The sequence below is a fragment of the Macaca nemestrina genome, chromosome 13 (assembly GCF_043159975.1).
Source record: "Macaca nemestrina isolate mMacNem1 chromosome 13, mMacNem.hap1, whole genome shotgun sequence".
Taxonomy (NCBI): domain Eukaryota; kingdom Metazoa; phylum Chordata; class Mammalia; order Primates; family Cercopithecidae; genus Macaca; species Macaca nemestrina.
The window spans coordinates 85,598,187-85,620,800 of NC_092137.1; the positions used below are offsets into that span (position 1 = coordinate 85,598,187).

The window sequence follows — 22,614 nt, forward strand, 5'->3', positions numbered from 1 at the left end:
TTAGGCCAGGAGTTCAAGACTATACTGGGCAACGTAGTGAAACCCCATCTCTACTAAAAATACAAAAATTAGCTGGGTGTAGTGGTGCACCTGTAACCCCAGCTACTTGGGTGGCTGAGGCATGAGAATCACTTGAACCAGGGAGGCAGAGGCTGCAGTGAGCCTAGGTCGCCTCACTATACTCCACCCTGGGTGACAGAATGAGACTGTCTTCAATAAAAAAGACTGTTCTAGACATCATTTTCACAAAATTATGGCTCAGTCTCTTCAATGCCATTGTCCAGCGCACCACTGTCCAATGCAGCAGCCATTAGCCACATGAGCACTTGAAATGTGGCCAATGCAATTGAGGAACTGAATTTTTAGTTTTATTTAATTTTAGTAGGTTACATTTAAATAATGACATGTGCCTAGTGGCTACCATATTGGACAGCATACTTCTAGTACCAGTGAAGTAAGAAGTAATTTGGAATTACTGTAATTGGAATGTAATTTCTAGTCAATCTGTCTACCACAAGGAAGATTTTTTTTTTCTGTTTCCTCCTTCTGATTTATGTATTCCTTTATATCAGTATGGAGTCATGGATTCCGGTGCTATTCAGTGAGTTATAATCTATTACTTTTTTTTTTTTTTTGAGACGGAGTCTTACTCTATCATCAAGCTGGAGCGCATTGGCATAATCTCAGCTCACTGCAACCTCCACCTCCCGGGTTCAAGCGGTTCTCCCTCAGCCTCCTGAGTAGATGGGACTACAGGTGCACACCACCATGCCCAGCTAATTTTTGTATTTTTAGTGGAGATGGAGTTTCACCATGTTGGCCAGGATGGTCTTGTGATCCGCCTACCTCGACTTCCCAAAGTGCTTGGATTACAGGTGTGAGCCACCGTATCCGGCCAGTCTGTTACTTTTATTATTTATCCTGATGCTCAAATTGTCCCAGGTTTGGCTGGTGAAACCCCTTTAAAGTTTCTTCTGTGTACTTTTGATATGTCCCCATCATTCTTCCTCAGACATTTCTAGATGATTCATTTAGAACTGGATATATTTACAGGCTCATGTATTTGCCCTGCGCAGCCCATAGAATCCTTCATTTCTGTGAGGAGCCCTGGTTCCTCTTAGTGGAGGATGCTATTTAGACTTACTTGGTACTTGGTTGGTAAACTTGTTGTATCACTGCTTCTAGGCCCTGTCACCTGACAAGGCATTTTAATTGCTAATGGCTATTATTGGACAGTATAGATGTAAAACCATCATTGCAAAAAAGGAAAAACAAGTTACTAGAATTTAGGAGTTCAAAGTCTCACCTGCACATCTCTGCACAGTTGGTATTTGGCCTTCTGAGCAGGATGCAACTAGCTGGTGATAAGAGTGCCTGAAGATGCTTAGTGTTGGAGCTCTGGATGGAAGAAGCCCTGCTGCTAGAAGGATGCTGACCTCTTCCCATTTTTTTCTCTCCCTGTGAAGCCTCTCATGGGCACAGTGTAAACCAGAAGCAAGCTGCTAAGGGATTCTGAATAAATGAGTCGGCACTTCCTAGGCCATGGTTTCTCATCCTTGGCGTCGTAGACATTTTGGGCCAGGGGGCTGTCCTGTGCTTTGTAGGATGTTTAGTAATATTCCTAGCCTCTACAAAATTGATGCCAGTAACCCTCCCTGTCCCAGTAATAGAACTGAGAGTGTCTCCATGCATTGCTAAGTGACCCCTAGGGGGCAACATGGAACCTGGTTGAGACCCATTTCCTAGACCCAGCAGAGCAGGCTTGGAGCTGAGAAACAGTAGTACTAACCAACCATCAACCTACTTTACTTCAAATGTTCTTGAAATGTAGAGGAAGGGCAAAGGGATTATGTTTATGGGCCTGTGATGGTTCTGTAATGTAGAGAGATGATGCTTTTTCTTTTTTTCATTGACAGGGAAAGCAAAGATCAGGTAAGCAATCTCTTTATAGACAGGCAAGATTCAAATCCTGATAAAGTTGATATTTGTTTACATGCTCTTAAAGTGTGTTGTTGAATTTTCTGAGTTGGAGTTATTGCCATACTGTTTTTACATGAGTGAACTGTTTTTTGTGTGTTGCATTTCAGTCATTCTTGGTGCATTATTAACATGAATGCATTTTCTGGATGGTGCCCTGCTAGGGTCATACTGTTCAGGCTCATGGCTAGACATTGTAAGTGGAGGAAAGAAGAAATGAATATTAAAGCCAGTGTTTAAAAACTTTTAAATTTTGGCTGGGCATGGTGGCTTACGCCTGTAATCCCAGCACTTTGGGAGGCTGAGGTGGGTGGATCACAAGGTCAGGAGATCGAGACCATTCTGACTAACACAGTGAAACTAATTTTTTAGTCTCTACTAAAAAATACAAAAAATTAGCCAGGCCTGGTGGCAGGCGCCTGTAGTCCCAGCTACTCGGGAGGCTGAGGCAGGAGAATGGCGTGAACCCTGGAGGCAGAGCTTGCAGTGAGCTGAGATCGCGCCACTGCGCTCCAGCCTGGGCAACAGAGCGAGACTGTCTCAAAAAAAAAAAAAAAAAAAAAAAAACTTTTACATTTTGTGTAATTATACTGTGTTTGTATACCTTGGTTTATTTGAGATTCACTTCAAACTGTATAAGCACTATCCATTTTCCTCATTTTATCTTTATGCTTAGTCCCTTCTTTCTTTCTTTTCCATACTACCATATATCACTCTTAGACATCCTCTCTCAGAGAAAGTCTCCCAAAGATCAGCTTATCCTAACCAACTGTTTACCTTTCAGCTTGCATGTCTCATCACCTCAAACCAAACATGTCTAAAATCAGACTTGCATGTCTCCTAAACTAGACATAAACCACACCTCTTTTCCCCCAGGGCTAGGGTATTCTCTATACTTTGTATTAATTATTCCTACTCCTATCCAGAGTTTGATGTTTGTTGGAGGTCCCTTTATTTTAAAATCCCTGAAGAAACTGGCGCAGACATAAAGAAATGTAATTTAACAGTTGAAGGTAGGATTTTGGAGGACTTGCTAACATTTTAAATTGGTTAGCCTGCAAAACAGGGGAAAGTGACTTAATTCATGTCTGTGGTGAGTTTTTGAGACTGGATTTAGAATAACTGCTCTGTATGTAGAGCACATTAGAACAAAGGGACCTGAAGTTGTATTTCAGTGTCTTAGAGAGGACTTCAGGAACTGCTTGGTATGAAGAGTTGTGTCAGGGTGAGTCTGTTGTACAACTAGAACAAGTCATCTTTCATCATTTTTATATATTTGGCTGTGTTTCTGTAGATCTCTATCCCTTAGTCTTCGTACTGTTTTAAATGCTTATTTACTTATCCTTATTCCCCATTTAAGCTCTAAGCACTAAGTGGGTATTACAAGTGCTCAAAAATTTTGGTTGTTAGAAATAGTAATGTTAAGTCAATGAGAAATGGTCTTAAAATACAGATCCAGGGCAGATCTTTTCCTACCTCAATATAAGGAGCTGTCATGTGCCTTACTTGACTGGGAATCTGTCACAAATACATATGCAGACATTTCTAGTTTAGATAACATTAAAAAAAATTTAGCAAACAGTATGTTTTCTGCTCCCTCCTTATACATCTTGTGGTACATTAAAGATTTCCAGTTCTCCTTTCCCTCAAACAGTTGCAGAAAGTCAGTATAAGAGTGTTTAGGCCGGGTGCAGTGGCTCATGCTTATAATCCCAGCACTTTGGGAGGCCGAGGTGGGCGGATCACAAGGCCAGGAGTTCCAGACCAGCCTGGCCAGCATGGTGAAACCCTGTCTCTACTAAAAATACAAAAATTAGCCAGGCATGGTGGCATGCGCTTGTAATCCCAGCTACTCAGGAGGCTGAGCTAGGAGAATCACTTGACCCCGGAGGCAGAAGTTGCAGTGAACCGAGATCCTGCCACTGTACTCCAGCCTGGGCGACAGAGCAAGTGGGGTGGGGGAGGGGAGACATTAAATGTGTTTCCCCCCTTTCATTGTTTGAAATGACATTATTCTCTTACGTGTAGTGTGTCTTTTCAGGCTAGAGGTCACCTGTTGCTGTGCATACATTATTAGCCAAGTATATGATGGGAAGGCTTTCTAAACAACTCTTAGACTCTGTTTTCGATGCCCAGTGGTACACAGTCTTTTGCATTGCCTGTAAGTTGTATCTGTAATTTTCAAAAAGTTGAGAAAACACTACATTAGAGTAAGAACTTAAAATAGTGACTTTAAGTAGAGCTTTGTTTGGTGATAAATCTCTGAAAATAAATATCTATAAGCACCTGCCTCAAGAGTAATTCCTCAATTTCAGGATTTCATTCCAGAGAAGTTAGGTAATTGGTAGAATCTTCTTAAAAAATAAGTCAAGGGAAAAACAATAAACAAAGCATGAAATATATATCTCCATATCGTAATAAATACAGTTCTGAAGGCATCTACTTCTGGGGAAAAAAAGATTATTGTCAAACGATATGCTTCAGTAGGCAACCCTTAATCACTGGTTTGCCACTTAATGACTCTGCCTTTGGAGCAAATTACTTAGTGCCTGTGTGCCTCCGTTTATCCATCTGTAAAAGAATCAACAGTTAAGTGACTAAGTCTTTAGCAGATTAAAAATCATCACCTTCCCTTAAAAGAGCTCTTTTTTGGGAAAAGTTGGAGCCTAAACCAAGCTCTCTCTGCCTTGCTCCCACAGACCTGTCTGCAGAATTTTCAAAACAGAGCAGTTTCTATCTAGTGTGCATTGTTTAAAGCAACTAAACTGAATTGCAAATGTATATGGAAATACTAGGGTGTGTGTGTGTGTGTGTGTGTGTGTGTGTGTGTGTGTGTGTGTGTTTAAAATAGAGATGAGGTCTCGCTATGTTGCCCAGGCTGGTCTCAAACTCCTGGGCTCAATTAGTCCTCCCGCCTCAGCCTCCCAAAGTGTTGAGATTACAGACATGAGCTACCTCACCTGGCGTTATTTTTGGTTTTTACATGTAAACTTTTTATCACAAAACCATGGCTGACAGGATTCATTTCTTCAAAACCTGTTCCCCACTAACCACCTGTTAAAACTTGCAACCTAGTTCTCCTGGGCTGTTGTTGCCACCTGGTGGCTTACTCCTGGAGGTATTTGGTATAGCATTTTTATCTACTTAATTTTATTTTCTCCTATAGAAAACAAGTACTTGTTCAGGGCCTTCTTTTTCCCCCCTCTACTTTCATTATTCAGTAGTTCTTACATCACGAAGTCTGTTATAGAGGTTGCAGTGAGCCAAGATAGCGCCACTGCACTCCAGCCTGGGCGACAGAGTGAGACTCCATCTCCGAAAAAAAAAGTCTGTTATAGACACACATTAGTCCCCTCCCCCTTTCCCTTCTCTCTTTTTGAGCTCTTATCTAATTACCCTAGGAAAACATCCCCTTCTTTTCATTTACTTCATTCATTCAATAGATATTATTGAATTCCCACATTGTCCCAGGCACTGTTTATCCACCTCCTCTTCCTTCATTTTATGAGTCAGAAAACAGCTCTAATCATGGCAGAGTATAATAGAAGATTGAGTAATATAGAAGCTTCTCTATTTCCAGATAAGAGGCTCTGAAAGGCTGTTCCTAAGCTCACTCATGAGCAAGTCCATTGTTGCTAAGTTTCTGTTTTCAAAACAGGGATGCATTTCTACGAACAAATGAAAGAGTGTAGATCAGTTCTTTAAAATCAGGCAAACCAATCAGTTATTCCAGAGAGGACCAAGTTCCTCTATACTGAAAACTTTTAGAAATGAATTAATCTTCCCTCTTTCACAAAGTTCATAAAGAACTCTTTAAATACAATATTTCACCCATTTTTCAATTCACTTTGTTGGGCAGATTTGAACCAGCTTTAAATCAGCTATAGCCACAAAAGAAGTTTTATCACTTTCCACCTACCTCATGACTTTGTGAAGATTGGCAAAGTAATATATGTAAGTCATTAGGTACATAATTAAAAGTGAAGGAACTTGCTATTAAACCACTAGAGGGAACTCTGTGTGGCAAGAATTTTTACTCTGTTGTATCCTCAGCAAATATTTTTGTTCACTGCTGTATCTTGGCATATAATAGATAATAAATAATGAAAGGATAGGTGGATTCTCCTTGTTGTTACGTATCACAGAACTCGCAGAATTCCACCTGGAAAAAAAAAAAGTAGAAAAGCCAATTTCCAGTAAGAAAGGGTTGTTTTAAATGTTTTAAATGCTGAATGACCATACAGTTCATTCAAATAAGACTACCGTGTGAGGAGTACACATTGCAAAACCTACTTACTGAGCTTCTTGGTTCTCTTTCTTCTGGATCTTGTTTCTGGATCATGCTCTCCCCCTTTTTCATTTCTCTTTCTCTGCTGTGGAATCTCTTTAGCTATAGGTTTATTCTTGAAGAGTCTGTTTGAACGGGTCTCAATACCCCATTTCTCCTCTTGAGTCTGTCCCTTAAACACAGGGCATAGGTTTTTAAAAATACGCATATATAGAGTTATATGTATGTTTAATAGACCTTTTTATTCTCTTCCTATTTCTAAAAATAACTAAGGAAAGCTCTTAAAAAAAAACATACACACACACAGACAAATCCTAGAGTTTCTTTTTGTTTCTTTTTGTTTTGGCAAGGGATGATTTGTATTTCCTTTGTGATTCTTAAGTAGAAGATGAAAAAACTCTCCACTCCTGACGTAGGCTCCCAGTTTATGAAGCATTATAAACTTTGTCTTAGATTTCCTTCCTCCAGCAGTTTCACATCTGGAAGTATCCTTTGACCGTTTTCTTTAAGCAAAATAATTCTGGTTACTTCTGCTTTTCATTGAGTTACTTATACTATAGTTTGTCTTTTTTTTTTTTTTTTTTTTTTTTTTTTTGAGACAGAGTCTTACTCTTTCATCCAGGCTGGAGCACACTGGCACAATTTTGGCTCACTGCAACCTCCACCTCCCGGGTTCAAGCAATTCTCCTGCCTCAGCCTCCCAAGTAACTGGGATTACAGGCACCCGCCCCTACACCCAGCTAATTTTTGTATCTTTAGTAGAGACGGGGTTTCACAGTGTTGGCCAGGCTGGTCTGGAACTCCTGACCTTAGGTGATCCTCCCACCTCAGCCCCCCAAAGTGCTGAGATTACAGGCATGAGCCACTGTGCCCAGCCTAGTTCATCTTTTTTACTTGGTTTTGTGTTCATCTGAGATCCTCTTCTAAGGGTTGCACAATTTTTCAACGGCTTAAATGCAGAGTCTCTTCTTGGAGATTGTCTATCATTTAATAGTATTGTTCTTTGGGCAGTTCTCAGTGTCAAAATGATACAGCCTATATGATACATACCCTTTTTTCAAAAAGTCACACTTGGAGAGATGCATGGGCCTTGAAGAGACAATACACAGACATTTCACAGAAGTAGAAAAGAGGCCTTCCCTCTCTCCACCGCCCCCGCCCCCATCACATGGTAGCTAGAAGTCAAAATTGGCTGTCAATGACAAGTGCTGTGTAATCCCAGGCCTTCAAATTCCAGATGAGGTCGACTTCCTGTTGTATTCTTTTTTCCCTGTGTGTCTTGAAGGTAACTTGCCCTTTGTTGACCTTTTCTTTCCCATCAACTCTCTATTCCCTAGCTAAAAACTAATTTTATTAAAAAGTAAAAGGTATACCAACCTGAGATTTTTCTCCTTTAAAAAGCTGTAAACGAATATTAGAAACTTTTTTTCTTTTTTTTTTTTTTTAATAAGAAAGCAAAGACTACATATTATTTCAGTGGCTTTTTAAAAATGTGTTCCCAGGCAGGGCGCGGTGGCTCAAGCCTGTAATCCCAGCACTTTGGGAGGCCGAGACGGGCGGATCCCGAGGTCAGCGGATCGAGACCATCCTGGCTAACACAGCGAAACCCGTCTCTACTAAAAAATACAAAAAAAACCAAAACAAAACAAAAAAAAAACTAGCTGGGCGAGCTGTCGGGCGCCTGTAGTCCCAGCTACTCGGGAGGCTGAGGCAGTAGAATGGCGTAAACCCAGGAGGCGGAGCTTGCAGTGAGCTGAGATCCGGCCACTGCACTCCAACCTGGGCAACAGAGGGAGACTCCGTCTCAAAAAAAAAAAAAAAGTGTTCCCACTAGAGGGCATCCTTTTCTCCTTAAAATTTTAGTTCATAGCTTTCGTTTGTTTTCCAGAACTTCTAAATATACAAAACAATGAGAAAAGATGGGGGATTACAAATATAACACCTTAACCTTATAATGTAGCTTGTCCAAGTTACGATTTTACAAACTACCATTTACAAACTTTGTGATTTTACAAATCACAAAGAAGTGATTTCTCAACTTCTTTATGACACAGTATGACTAAGCTAGATTTTTTTTTTTTTTTTTTTTTTTTTTTGGAGACGGAGTGCCGTTCTGTTACCAGGCTGGAGTGCAGTGGCACAATCTCAGCTCACTGCAACCTCTGCCTGCCGGGTTCAAGCGATTCTCTTTCCTCAGCCTCCCGAGCCTCTGCCTGCCGGGTTCAAGCCATTCTCTTTCCTCAGCCTCCCGAGTACCTGGGATTACAGGCACGCACCACCAGTCCCGGCTAATTTTTGTATATTTAGTAGAGATGGGGTTTCACCGGGTTGGCCAGGCTGGTCAGGAACTCCTGACCTCAGGTGATCTGCCCTCCTCGGCCTCCCAAAGCCCTGGGATTACAGGCATGAGCCCCCGTGCCCAGCCGTGACTAAGCTAGATTATTCAGTGATGGGTTGCACGTGTTATTATTTGGTTAACTCAGTTTTTGCAGAATATATGTAGTGTAAGGTAAATGAAACCTAAATGTTTTTTAATGTAATGGATATCAGTGCTATCTAGACAACTAGTGGTTATTCAGCTTTGCCTCTCAAGGCATTATTTTACAATATTTGAACTCTTGTTTCTGTTATAATACTTTTCAGAGCTTTGATTTGATTTTTTTTTAAACGGAGTCTTGCTCTGTCACCCAGGCCAGAGTGCAGTGGCATGATCTTGGCTCACTGCAACCTCCACCTCCCAGCTAATTTTTGTATTTTTAGTAGAGATGGGGTTTCATCTCTACTAAAAAGAGTTTCAGGCTGGTCTTGAACTCCTGACCTCAGGTGATCCACCCGCCTCGGCCTCCCAAAGTTCTGGGATTACAGGCGTGAGCCACCACGTCCAGCCAGAACTTTGATTTTTTAATATCTTAAATACAGTGTACTGATACCTCATCAGAAGCAACTTCATTCTTCCTGTGAAGGAATTGATAGTTTTACATATGCCATGTATCTGTTCTGTTTCAGATTTCTCTGACTTCCTGATACCAGGTAGAATCACTATTGTTAACCAAGGGACTGCAGCAAAGAGCTAGCTTATTTCCTCCCATAGGAACGTTCGATTACCTGTAGTTGACAGTAGCGGAGCAGGTTTTGTTAGTCTGTGTCATAAAATGATACAAATTCTGACAGATATACTTAGGGGGTCCTCTCTATTGAGTGAGAGTCATTCTAAGGGGGACAATGGGCTACTATTGAGAAATTGAAAAAGTCTGTGCTTGTATACTTTTATTTAGAGACTTAGGTGGTATGAAATGTTCTATAAAATTAAATATTAACTTCAACAAGTTTATGACAACAGAAGGAATTAAAGGACAGAGCTTTCGTAAACAAAACAATGAGAAAGGATGATAGCAGACTATATGGAAAAACTGTATGTTATAAAACATTTTTACTTAGCTCAACTTCTTATTCATAGTATGCTAATCACCAAAAAACCCTCTGTAGCATGGCTGCCACAGAGATTATTATTATTATTTTATTATTATTATTATTATTTTTTTTTTTTTTTTTTTTTGGAGACAGAGTCTGGCTCTGTCATCCAGGCTGGAGTGCAGTGGCCGGATCTCAGCTCACTGCAAGCTCCGCCTCCTGGGTTCACGCCATTCTCCTGCCTCAGCCTCCCAAGTAGCTGGGACTACAGGCGCCCGCCACCTCGCCCGGCTAGTTTTTTGTATTTTTTTTTTTTTTAGTAGAGACAGTGTTTCACCGTGTTAGCCAGGATGGTCTCGATCTCCTGACCTCGTGATCTGCCCGTCTTGGCCTCCCAAAGTGCTGGGATTACAGGCTTGAGCCACCGCGCCCGGCCGCCACAGAGATTATTAATAAAGTGAATCTTATGTTGTAAGAAACCCTGCTGTAAACTTACCTAAAGTTTGACTTAAATATTTTATATATATGTATGATGTATCTGTATTTGAAATACTGATCTTGAATCATAAAAGGCCTTTCAGTATTTGAGAAGCTAAAAAATATATATTACAGAAATGATTTCATCACAAATAGACAGTAAATTTAAACAAACAAACCCTGTTTCCTTTTTAAAGGGCTTACAGTTACAGAACTCTAGCTGGGTTTAAGTGAAGCCTGAGGCTACCACCCCCATCCCTTATGTGAACCATTTAGGTAGCTTTGAATTAAATCACAAGAGTAGAGTGAGCAAGGGATAAGTATCAGCATCTTTTTACTGAAAGATACAGTGTTTATCAATATCACCATGCACAGCTGCCTTAAGCTTTGTTCATCTATACTTGCCAGTAGGCATCCCCACCTCAGAAAGAGAAGGCAGGCCTACAGAATAATGTCAGGCTACACACCAAAAAGTTCAGAGCTGGGTTTACCTTCCTGGCACCTAAATTCACAGTACAATTGTTTGTCCATGTTATTATACCATTTGTGAACCTAAATAGGTATCATAGGTATCCCCCCCCCCCCAATTCATTATTTTCAGTGTTGTGCTTAAAGCATCATCATGCATGAAAGCTATTTTGTTTTTGTTTGAGATAGGGTCTCACTCTGGCACCCAGGCTGGAGCGCAGTGGCACAATCTCCACTCACTGCAGCCTCAACCTCCTAGGCTCAAGTGATCCTCCTACCTCAGTCTGAGTAGTAGGGACTACAGGCGCTCACCACCACACCTGGCTAATTTTTCTATGTTTTTTGTAGAGGCGGGGTTTCTCCATGTCTCCCAGGCTGGTCTCAAACTCCTGCACTCAAACAATCTGCCCGCCTTGGTTTCCCAAAGTGTTGGTATTGATTACAGTCCTGAGCTGCTGCGCCTGGCCTGGAAGCTATTTTGAATAAGCAAATTTTTAAGTATTCTGTCTCTTTGCTCAAGTATCTTTTTTAGTAATACTTTCTTTGCCCACGCTGTCCTTCACTGGTTTATGTTTCTCCATAGCACTTACTTCCACCATGCTCTGCAACTTTTTTTCTTTTTTTGGAGTCAGGGTTTGCTCTGTCTGCAGGCTAGAGTGCAGTTGCATGATCATAACTCACAGCAGCCTCGACCTCCTGGGCTGAAGCAATTCTCCCACCTCAGCCTCCTGAGAAGCTGGGTCTACAGGCACACACCACCACACTTAGCTAACTTTTATTTTTATGCTTGTCTTAGTGCGTACTAAATGTTAGTTTCTTGGGGGCAGGCTTTGTTTTGTTCATTGCTATATCCTCAGCATCTAAAACATATTACATATTAGATAATCAATATTTGTTGAATTTGCTGAAAAATTGCCACCATGATGCCATCATTTGGCTGTCATTGTAAGTTGCTCAGGGAGTCTCACTGCAGCTTTTGAGATCAAGGATCTTGAAGGATATTTTGAAAAGTAATTTAAAAGGTTGTGTATATTACTGAGATCAAATTGTATTCTAGGAAAGTACTAAAATAATCTTATAGCTCACGCCTGTAATCCCAGCACTTTGGGAGGCCGAGGTGGGCGGATCACAAGGTCAGGAGATCAAGAACATCCTGGCCAATGTGATGAAACCCTCTCTCTACTAAAAGTACAAAAATTAGCTGGGCGTGGTGGTGGGCGCCTGTAGTTCCAGCTACTCGGGAGGCTGAGGCAGGAGAATGGCATGAACCCGGGAGGTGGAGCTTGCAGTGAGCCGAGATCGTGCCACCACACTCCAGCTTGGGCGACAGAGCGAGACTCTGTCTCAAAAAAAAAATCTTACTGCATCTGAATAAGTTAATATTACCACTTTAGAATTTAGGACTTTCGGCTGGGCGCGGTGGCTCAAGCCTGTAATCCCAGCGCTTTGGGAGGCCGAGACGGGCGGATCACGAGGTCAGGAGATCGAGACCATCCTGGTTAACACGGTGAAACCCCGTCTCTACTAAAAAATACAAAAAACTAGCCGGCCGAGGTGGCGGACGCCTGTAGTCCCAGCTACTCGGGAGGCGGAGGCAGGAGAATGGCGTGAACCCGGGAGGCACAGCTTGCAGTGAGCTGAGATCCGGCCACTGCACTCCAGCCTGGGTGACAGCGCGAGACTCTGTCTCAAAAAAAAAAAAAAAAAGAATTTAGGACTTTCATATCTTTTTTTCCTCATTTGATTCTCATAGCAAACTTCATAGATGAAGAAAGATTGAGCAGAGAACATTAAGTGATTTGTCTAAGTGGTTATTGTTAATGGCTAAGTAATAACAGGGAATTCCATTTTTTTTGTTTCTTTTTTTTGGTGGTTGTTTTTGTTTTTTTTTTAGAAGAAGTCTCGCTCTTGTGCCCCAGGCTGGAGTGCGATGGTGCGATCTCGGCTCACTGCAACCTCTGCCTCCCAGGTTCAAGCAATTCTCCTGCCTCAGCCTCCCGAGTAGCTGGGATGTGGCTGCCACCACGCCTGGCTAATTTTTGTATTTTTAGTAGAGATGGGGTTTCACTATGTTGGCCAGGCTGGTCTTGAACTCCTGACCTTGTGATCTGCCTGTCTCAGCCTCCCAAAGTGCTGGGATTACAGACGTGAGCCACTGTGCCTGGCCTGATTTTTTTTTTTTTTTTTTTTTGGTGTTTTTTGTTTTTGTTTTTGTTTTTTTTGAGACAGAGTCTCGCTCTGTCGCCCAGGCTGGAGTGCAGTGGCCAGATCTCAGCTCACTGCAAGCTCCGCCTCCTGGGTTCACGCCATTCTCCTGCCTCAGCCTCCCGAGTAGCTGGGACTACAGGCGCCCGCCACCTCGCCCGGCTAGTTTTTTGTATTTTTTTAGTAGAGACGGGGTTTCACCGTGTTAGCCAGGATGGTCTCGATCTCCTGACCTCGTGATCCGCCCGTCTCGGCCTCCCAAAGTGCTGGGATTACAGGCTTGAGCCACCGCGCCCGGCCGGTGTTTTTTGTTTTTTAATAAAAACATTCAACAAACATTAAGAATCTACAACCTAGGCCAGTCTCAGTGGCTCATGCCTGTAATCCTAATACTTTGGGAGGCTGACACAGGCAGATTGCTTGAGTCCAGGAGTTCAAGAACATCCTGACAAAAATTATGCGGGCATGGTAGCACACACCAGTAGTCTCAGCTACTCAGGAGGCTGAGGCAGGAGAAAGGCATGAACCCAGGAGGTCGAGGCTGTAGTGAGCCAAGATTATGCAACTGCATTCCAGGCAGGGTGACAGTGAGACCTTGTCTCAAAAGAAAATCTACAATCTGCCAAAACTATGTTAGTTTTCCGGTTTTCCACCTTGAACCACCCAAAGGTGGTTGTAAACAATTCCAGCTTTGCTTTATGTTTTTGTTTTTTGTTTTTTTGTTTGTTTGGAAGGAAGGAAAGAACTTTTAAAAATAAAATATTGGTTGGATATATGAGAATTTTCATAAAATAAATGCAAAGGAGAAGAATGGTACTACAGATCCTCTTGGCCAGATGTAAAAATGTTACATTTCAAGATCCCTAAAAGCTTCACACACTCATCTCCTCATCCCCTTAACCCCCAGAGGGAACCACTGACCAAAATTTTATCATTCCCTCATTTTCCTTTTATAGTTTTACTACATGTTTGATTTCCTAAACTAGATACTGGTTTTCAACTTTATACTATATGTATTCTTTGAGACTTTCTTTCATTCATCTGAGGCGATGTTCTTACCTGTTGCTTTGATTCATTCTTTTTCCAATTCATTCTGTGCATATTGAACTGTTGAGCTTTTGAATCTGAATAGTCTTTTTTTTTTCTTTTTTTGAGACGGAGTCTCGCACTTTTCGCTCAGGCTGGAGTGCAGTGGCGTGATCTCGGCTCACTGCAAGCTCTGCCTCCTGGGTTCATGCCTTTCTCCTGCCTCAGCCTCCCGAGTAGCTGGGACTACAGGCGCCCGCCACCATGCCCAACTGATTTTTCTTTGTATTTTTAGTAGAAACGAGGTTGCACCGTGTTAGCCAGGATGGTCTTGATCTCCTGACCTCATGATCCGCCCGCTCGGCCTCCCGAAGTGCTGGGATTGTAGGCATGAGCCACCACGCCCGGTCCCTGAATCGCCTTTTTAAAATTCAGTTACAAAAACTGCCGTCAACATTCTTCTACATTCTCTAGGTGCACACAGACAAAAGATTCCCCCTGGGAACGTATTTAAGAGTGAAATTACGGTATCATAGGAGGTATATGTATTTAACTTGACTAAAATATGAACAAATTTTTCAAAGTGGTTGTGCTGACATACACTCCCACCAGCAGCGTATAAGCACTTCTGCTGCCCTTTATCTTCATTAACACTTGACATCATGAAACTTGTAGTTTCTTACCAGTTTGGTAAATGTAAAATGCTAGCTCACGGATGTTAATCATGCACTTCTTTGATGACTAATGAGACTGAGCGTCTTTTCATATGTTTACTGGCCATTTATGTTTGTTGTTCTTTGAGTGCCCTTTGACAGGTTTCTCCATTTTTCTATTGAGCGTTCATTATTTACTTACTGATATGTAAGAGTTCATAATGCATTCTGAATACCAAACTTTTGTCTGACATGTATGTTGTACATATCACCAGTTTCTGAGCCTTGTGTTTTCAGTCAGTGGAGGCTGTTAAAAGATGAAGAAAAAGTCTTAACATAGTTATTTAAGAAATTGTTTTCTACTTTAGGCTGATAAAAATATTCTATATTGTCTTCTAGAGATATTTTTCATTGTTCTTTTGAATCTGTCTTTAAACCATGTGGAATTGATTTTTTGTGTGTATGGGATATGGGGAAGAGATCTAATTCTGTTTTCCCCACACGTAGATAATCACCTGTTCAGCACTATTTATTGTCCACTCCCTTCTTTTCTCAGTGTTCTTTAGTGACCTTGCTGTCGTAAAACAGATTTCAACCTCTGCTTCGGGGCTTTCCATTCTATTCCATAGGCCAGTTTGTCTCTACGCTGGTGCCATTCCTTCTTCTTATAGTTATTATAGCTTTATAATTTGTTATTGTATTACTTATTATTTATTAGTGTAGCTCTCTCTCTATATATAAAACAAGTCCCTCTATCTCGTTTTTCTTGGGAGCATCTTGACTGTCCTTGGCCCTTTTTGTAACTTGTATCAGCGTTTGAGTCAGCTTACCATGTCCCACAAAAAAATTCTTTTTAAATTTTGGTTATAATTGTTTGAATCTACAAATCAGTTGACATTTTATTATGAACCTTCCAGTCCATGAAGTTGGTATCTGTATTTTTTAAAGTCCTTTAGTGTCTTTGAATACATTTGTACTCATTTGCTTCATAAAAGGCTACCTATCTTTGGTTAGATTTATTCAGAGGCACTTTTTAAAAATGCTGTTGCAAATGGCATATTTTTTTATTACAGTAAAATATACATAGCATAAAATTTATTTTAAGCCCTTTTTGGTGTACAATTCAGTAGCATTAAGTATATTCACATTCTTGGAACCATCACCACTGTCCATCTCCAGAATTATTCCATTATCCCAGACTTCAAAACTCCCTACCTGCTAAACTGTAATTCCCCATTCTCCCTTTCCTCCAGCTTCTGATAGCTAGGGCTACAGGCACAGGCCACAATGCCCAGCTAATTTTTAAATATTTTTGTAGACAGGATCTCTCTATGTTGCCCAGGCTGGTCTTGAACTCCTGGCCTCAAGCCATCCCTCTGAGGGCCTTGCCTTGCCAAAGTGCTTGGGATTACAGGTGTTAGGCACAACACTCAGTTATTTCTTTTAACAGGTTAAGAATTATTTGATATCCAGTTCTGATATGAACTCATGACTGATTCTGCTGCTCCTGCTAGTTCTTTCTGATAGTGCTTTGCTTTTTTGTATTTTATGATTTAAATTATGAACTTATTCCTTGGATGTTAATATATGCCAGATGCTTGCTGTCAATTCTAATTTAAGACCACTTAAAATTCTTGACCCAAGGTCTTTGGAACCATTTGATAGAATTTGGGCTATAAACCCATGAGGACGGTTTGTGGTTATGGCTTTTTGTTGTTATTTTGTGCCCCCAGGGCAGGGGGCTTTCACTAGGGTAATTTTTGTAATCCCCTAGGGAGGATTTCTAGCCCACCCATGCATTGTGAGAGTATATTAGGATCTTGGTTTTATGAGGAATCTTCTGTTAATTATCCCACCTTCAGTAGGCCTTTGTCCTGTAATGCTGTGGAACTTAAACTTAGATTTTTACCTGCTTTGGCAAATACCCTCATTGTGAAAAGCCCTCTTTAGTGCTTCCAGTCACCTACCTCTTCATCTTGGTTTTTACTTTCTTGCTGGCTTATCAAGGCTTTTTTTTTTTTTTTTTTTTTTTTTTTTTTTTTGAGGTGGAGTCTCGCTCTGTCGCCCAGGCTGGAGTGCAGTGGCTTGGTCTCGGCTCACTGCAGCCTCCGCCTCCTGGGTTCAAGCGATTCTCCTTCCTCAGCCTCCGGAGTAGCTAGGATTACAGGTGTTTGCTACCAAGCCCAGCTAATTTTTTGTATTTTTTTTTTTTTTAGTAGAGACGGGGTTTCACCATGTTATCCAGGATGGTCTCCATCTCCTGACCTCGTGATCTGCCCACCTCAGCCTCCCAAAGTCCTGGGATTACAGGCCTGAGCCACCATGGCTGGCCTATATCAAGGCATTTTTTAAGGGGGGAAAAGGGTGATTACATTGTGTCAGTCATTTTACTTTATTTAATTTTAAGTGGTTTTTTGTTTGTTTTTAGTTTTGGTTTTGGTTTTGGGTTTTTTTTGTTTTTTTTTTTTTGGAGACAAAGTCTTGCTCTGTTGCCCAGGCTGGAGTGCAGTGGCGTGATCTCAGCTCAGCTCATTGCAACCCCACCTCCTGGGTTTAAGCAATTCTTGTGCCTCAGCCTCCCAAGTAGTTGGGATTACAGGCACCCGCCACCAAGCCCAGCTAATTTTTGCATTTTTAGTAGAGACGGGGTTTCAACATGTTGACCAAGGCTGGTCTTGGAATTCTGACCCCAAGTGATCCACCCGCCTTGGCCCGCCAAAGTACTGGGATTACAGGCGTGAGCCACCGCGCCCAGCCTGTATCAGTCATTTTAAATTATTTTCATCTGGAGTATATAAATCAGAGTAATGAATCCAGCACATGGCTAAAAATTCCCATACCATTTTACTAAGTCATTTCTAGTCATTTTGGAAAGGATATGTGGGGTTAAATGAGCACCTGAAACATTCATAAAAATGAAATCAAGAGTGGTCTTTATAACTGGTAACGAAAGATATTTCTTTTTGTTATAGGTGTCAGCTGTGATGCATGTTTAAAAGGAAATTTTCGAGGTCGCAGATATAAGTGTTTAATTTGCTACGATTACGATCTTTGTGCATCTTGTTATGAAAGTGGTGCAACAACAACAAGGCATACAACTGACCACCCAATGCAGTGCATATTAACAAGGGTAGATTTTGGTAAGTAATTAAAAATTTAATGAATTACATCATTTAGAATTGTATGTACGTGTGAAGAAGTAAAGGCAAAGTGTTCTAAAACTCCCCAGCAGCATACCATGAGGCCCCAGATTCATTAAACATGAAATAAATCTTACCTTTTTTTTTTGGGGAGATGGAGTCTCACTCTGTCACCCTGGCTGGAATACAGTGGCGCAACCTTGGCTCACTGCAACCTGCACCTCCCTGGTTCAAACAATTCCCCTGCCTCAGCCACCCAAGTAGCTGGGATTACAGGTGCACACCACCACACCTGGCTAGTTTGTTTGTATTTTAGTAGAGACAGAGTTTCACCATGTTGAACAGACTGGTCTCGAACTTCTGGCCTTAGGCAGTTCACCCGCCTCAACCTCCCAAAGTGCTGGGATTACAGGCGTGAGCCACCATGCCCGGCTTTTTTTTTTTTTTGAGATAGAGTCTTGCCCTGTCGCCTAGGCTGGAGTGTAATGGCACTACCTCAGCTCACTGCAACGTCCATCTCCCAGGTTCAAGCGATTCTCCTGCCTCAGCCTCCCGAGGAGCTGGGATTATAGGCGTGCACCACCGTGCCCGGCTAATTTTTTGTATCTTCAATAGAGACGGGGTTTCACCATGTTAGCCATGCTGGTCTTGAACTCCTAACCTCATGATCCACCTGCCTCGGCCTCCAAAGTGCTAGGATTACAGGCATAAGCCACTGCACCCGGCCTTACTTTTATATACCAAGTAATTCTGTCTGTTCGTCTTAATCATAGTTTACTTGTTTAAAAAAACCATTCAGAAATACACACCACTGACAAGGTATGAAATAGAAGAGTGCTTCAGTAAAGAAGAAATATGGTCTGTCTTTTGTTCTTGCTATTAACACACAAATAATAGCTTTTTTTTTTTTTTTAAAGTCAGAGTCTCACTTTGTCACCTAGGCTGAAATACAGTGGCCAGATCTCAGCTCACTGCAACATCTGCCTCCTGGGTTCAAGCAATTCTCGTGCCTCAGCCTCTTGAGTAGCTGAGACTACAGGTGTGTGCCACTGTGCCCAGCTAATTTTTTTGTATTTTTAGTAGAGGTGAAATTTCACCATGTTGGCCAGGCTGGTCTTGAACTCCTAACCTCAAGTTATCCACCTGCCTTGGCCTCCCAAAGTGCTGGGATTATAGATGTGAGCCACCATGCCTGGCAGTAATAACTTTTGTAATGACCAGAAAGCAGATTGTTGGCTGGGTGTGGTGGCTCACACCTGTAATCCCAACACTTTGGGAGGCTTAGATGGGCAGATCACTTGAGTCCAGGAGTTTGAGACGAGCCTGGGCAACGTGGCGAAAACTGTCTCTGCACCCACCCCTCAAAAATACAATAAATTAGCTGGATGTAGTGGCACACATACATCTGTAGTCCTAGCTACATGGGAGGCTGAGATGGGAGGCTCACTTGAGCCCAGGTGGTCGAGGCTGCAATGAACCCTGATTGTGCCACTACACTCCGGCCTGGGCAATAAAGCAAGATGCTATCTCAAAAAAAAAAAAAAGATTGTTTCCACAGTTGATTAGAAGACATTGTAAGAAAATATATAAATGTTTCATGCTATAATTTTTATTTATTTATTTTTTGAGACAGAGTTTCAGTCTTCTCACCTAGGCTGGAGTGCAATGGCGCCATCTCGGCTTACTGCAACCTCCACCTCCTGGGTTCAAGCGATTCTCCTGCCTCAGCCTCCTAAGTAGCTGGGATTACAGGTGCCTGCCACCATGCCCAGAAAATTTTTGTATTTTTGGTAGAGACAGGGTTTCACCATGTTGGCCAGGCTGGTCTTGAACTCCCGATCTCAGGTGATCCACTTGTGGGCCTCCCAGGGTGCTGAGATAACAGACATGAGCCACCACACCTGGCTTCATACTATAATTTCTTACCTAGCCCCACACTTTTTGTCCTTTTTATTTCAGCCATCCTAGTAGGTGTAAAGTAGTATCTCAGGTGGTTTTGATTTATATTTATCTGAAATATAAATTATGAGCATATTTTCTTGTGCTTATGGGCCATTTGTATATCTACTGTGAAGAAATACCTAGATCCTTTGCCCATTTTTTAATTGGATAATATGTCTTTGTTATTGAATTGTAATAGTTTTTTATTCCATAGATAAGTGTTTTTATCTGATAGATGATTTGCAAAAATGTTCTCCCATTCTGTGGGTTGTGTTTTCACTTTCTTGGCGGTGTGCTTTGAAGCACAAAAGTTCTAATTCTGATAATGTCCCATTTATGTATTTTTTCATTTGTTGTGCATTTGGTGCTGTATCTGGAAAATCACTGCCTAATTCAAAGTCACGAAGATTTAAACCTGTGTGTTCTTCTAAGAGTTTTATAGTTTTAGCTCTTATATTTAGATATATGACCCATTTAGAATTAATTTTTATATATGGAATGAGGTAAAGCACCAACTTTATTCTTTTGCATGTGAATATTCAGTTGTCCCAGTATCTTTTGTTGGAAAGACTATTCTTTATCCAATACATTGTCTTGGCACTCTTGTTAAAGATAGGTTGACTGTAAATGAGGGTTTATTTCTAGACTCTCAGTCTATTCCATCGATCTATATGCTTGGTGTTTTTGTTTGTATTTTGACACAGAGTCTCACTCTGTCACCCAGGCTGGAGTGCAGTGGTGTGATCTTGGCTCACTGCATCCTCTGCTTCCCAGGCTCAGGCAATCCTCCACCCTCAGCCTTCCAAGTAATTGGGATCACAGGTGGAAGCCACCACGCCTAGCTGATTTTTTAATTTTTTGTGGAAATGGGGTTTCGCCACATTGCCCAGGCTGGTATCAAACTCCTGAGCTCAACGTGATCTGCCCGCCTCAGCCTCCCAAAGTGCTGAGATTACAGGCGTGAGCCACTGTGCCAAGCCTATATGTCTGTCTTTATGCCAGTACTACACCGTCTTGATTTCTGTAGCTTCATAGTAAGCTTTGAAATAAAGAAGACTAAGTCTTCCACCTTTGTTCTTTTTCAAGATTATTTTGGGTATTTTGTGTCTCTTTCATTTCTGTATTTTAGATTCAGCTTGTCAGTTTCTGCAAAGAAGCCAACTAGGATTTTGAATGGAATTATGTCGAATCTGTAGATTAGTTTGGAGAGTACTGCCATCTTAATAATACTAAATCTGCTGATCCATGAACATGGGATGTGTTTCCATTTATGTAGGTCTTTAATTTCTTTTGACACACTTTTGCAGTTATCACAGTATGAGTTTTGCACTTCCATTGAATTTATTTCTAAGAATAGATGGTCCCCAGTTTATGATGGTTCAGCTTATGATTTTTTTATCTTATAGTGGTGCAAAAGCAATATATGTTCAGTAGAAACAGAACTTTAAGTACATACAACCATGCTGTCTTCATTTTCAGTGCAGTCTTCAATAAATTCATAAAATAGGCTTCGTTTTAGGTGATTTTGCCCAACTGTAGGCTTACATGAGTGTTCTGAGCACATTTAATGTAGACTAGGCTAAGCTATGATGTTTGGTAGGTTAGATGTATTAAATGCATTTTCAACTTAAAATAGGTTCATCAAGTTTTAGGATATAACCCCATTGTAAGTCAAGGAGCATCTGTATTCTTTTACTGTCTTAAATGGAATTTTTATCTTATGTATTTATTTTGAAATGGGTTCTCATTGTGTCACCTAGGCTGGAGTGCAGTGGTGCCATCATGGCTCATTGCAGCCTCAATCTCTCAGGCTCAAGTGATCTTCCCATCTCAGCCTTCCGAGTAGCTGGGACCACATGCACATGCCACCACAACAGACTGAATTTTTAATTTTTTGTAGAGGTGAAGCCTTGTTACATTGCAAAGGCTTGTCCTCCTGGGCTCAAGTGGTTCCTGCCTCCATCTCCAAAAGCATTGGGATTACAGGCATGAGCTACCATGCTTGGCTGTTTTTTTAATTTTATTTTTGAATTGGTCATTGCAACCATATAGACAAACAATTGATTTTTTTTCATATAGATCTCGTATCCCACAGTGCTGCTGAACTTCTTTATTCGTTCCAAGAGGGTTTTGTTTGTTTGTTCGTTTGTTTATTTTCTTTGAGATGGAGTCTCCCTCTGTTGCCCAGGCTGGAGTGCAGTGGTGCAATCTCGGCTCACTGCAACTTCTGCCTCCTGGATTCAAGCGATTCTCCTGCCTCAGCCTCCTAAGTAGCTGAGATCACAGGCATGCACCACGATGTCTGGCTAATTTTTGTATTTTTATTTTATTTTATTTTGAGACAGAGTTTCACTCTCATCCCCCAGGCTGGAGTGCAGTGGCGCAATCTCGGCTCACTGCAACCTCCGCCTCCTGGGTTCAAGTGATTCTCCTGCCTCAGCCTCCTGAGTAGCTGAGACTTCAGGTGTGCACCACCACGCCCAGCTAATTTTTGTATTTTTAGTAGAGACAAGGTTTCACCATGTTGGCCAAGCTGGTCATGAGCTCCCGACCTCAGGTGATCCGCCACCTTGGTCTCCCATAGTGCTGGGATTACAGACGTGAGCCCCCACACCCAGCCTAATTTTTGTATTTTTAATAGAGATGGGGTTTTCCTAGTTGGCCAGGCTGGTCTCAAATTCCTGACCTGAAGTGATTCACCTGCTTTGCCTCCCAAAGTGCTACAATTATAGGCGTGAGCCACAGCACCCGGCGCCAAGAGTTTTTTTTTTTAGTGGATTCCTTAGGACTTTCTGTACACAAGGTCATGTCATCTGCAAATAAAAATCATTTTACTTCTTCCTATCTGGATACCTTTCATTTACTCTGGATAGATCCTCCAGTAAAATACTAAATAGAAGCGGCAAGAGTGGACACACTGGTCTTGTTCTGATCTAGGGGAAAGCATCCAGTCTTTCACCAGTAAATGATGTTTGCTGAGTTTTTGGTAGATGCCCTTTATGAGATGAGGAAGTTCTATTCTTCTTAA

The 22,614-nt window shown here is 41.5% G+C and overlaps 1 protein-coding gene across 2 annotated transcripts in view; it reads left to right on the forward strand.

Moving 5' to 3' along the window:
* The window catches only part of LOC105465454 (potassium channel modulatory factor 1), an 84,522-nt gene that overhangs the window by 39,200 nt on the left and 22,708 nt on the right, over window positions 1-22,614 (forward strand). For both annotated transcript variants that reach the window (XM_071076982.1, XM_071076981.1), the window contains exon 2: window positions 17,478-17,645. In XM_071076982.1, coding sequence (XP_070933083.1) covers window positions 17,478-17,645 — 168 coding nt within the window. The remainder of the gene's footprint in view (window positions 1-17,477; window positions 17,646-22,614) is intronic.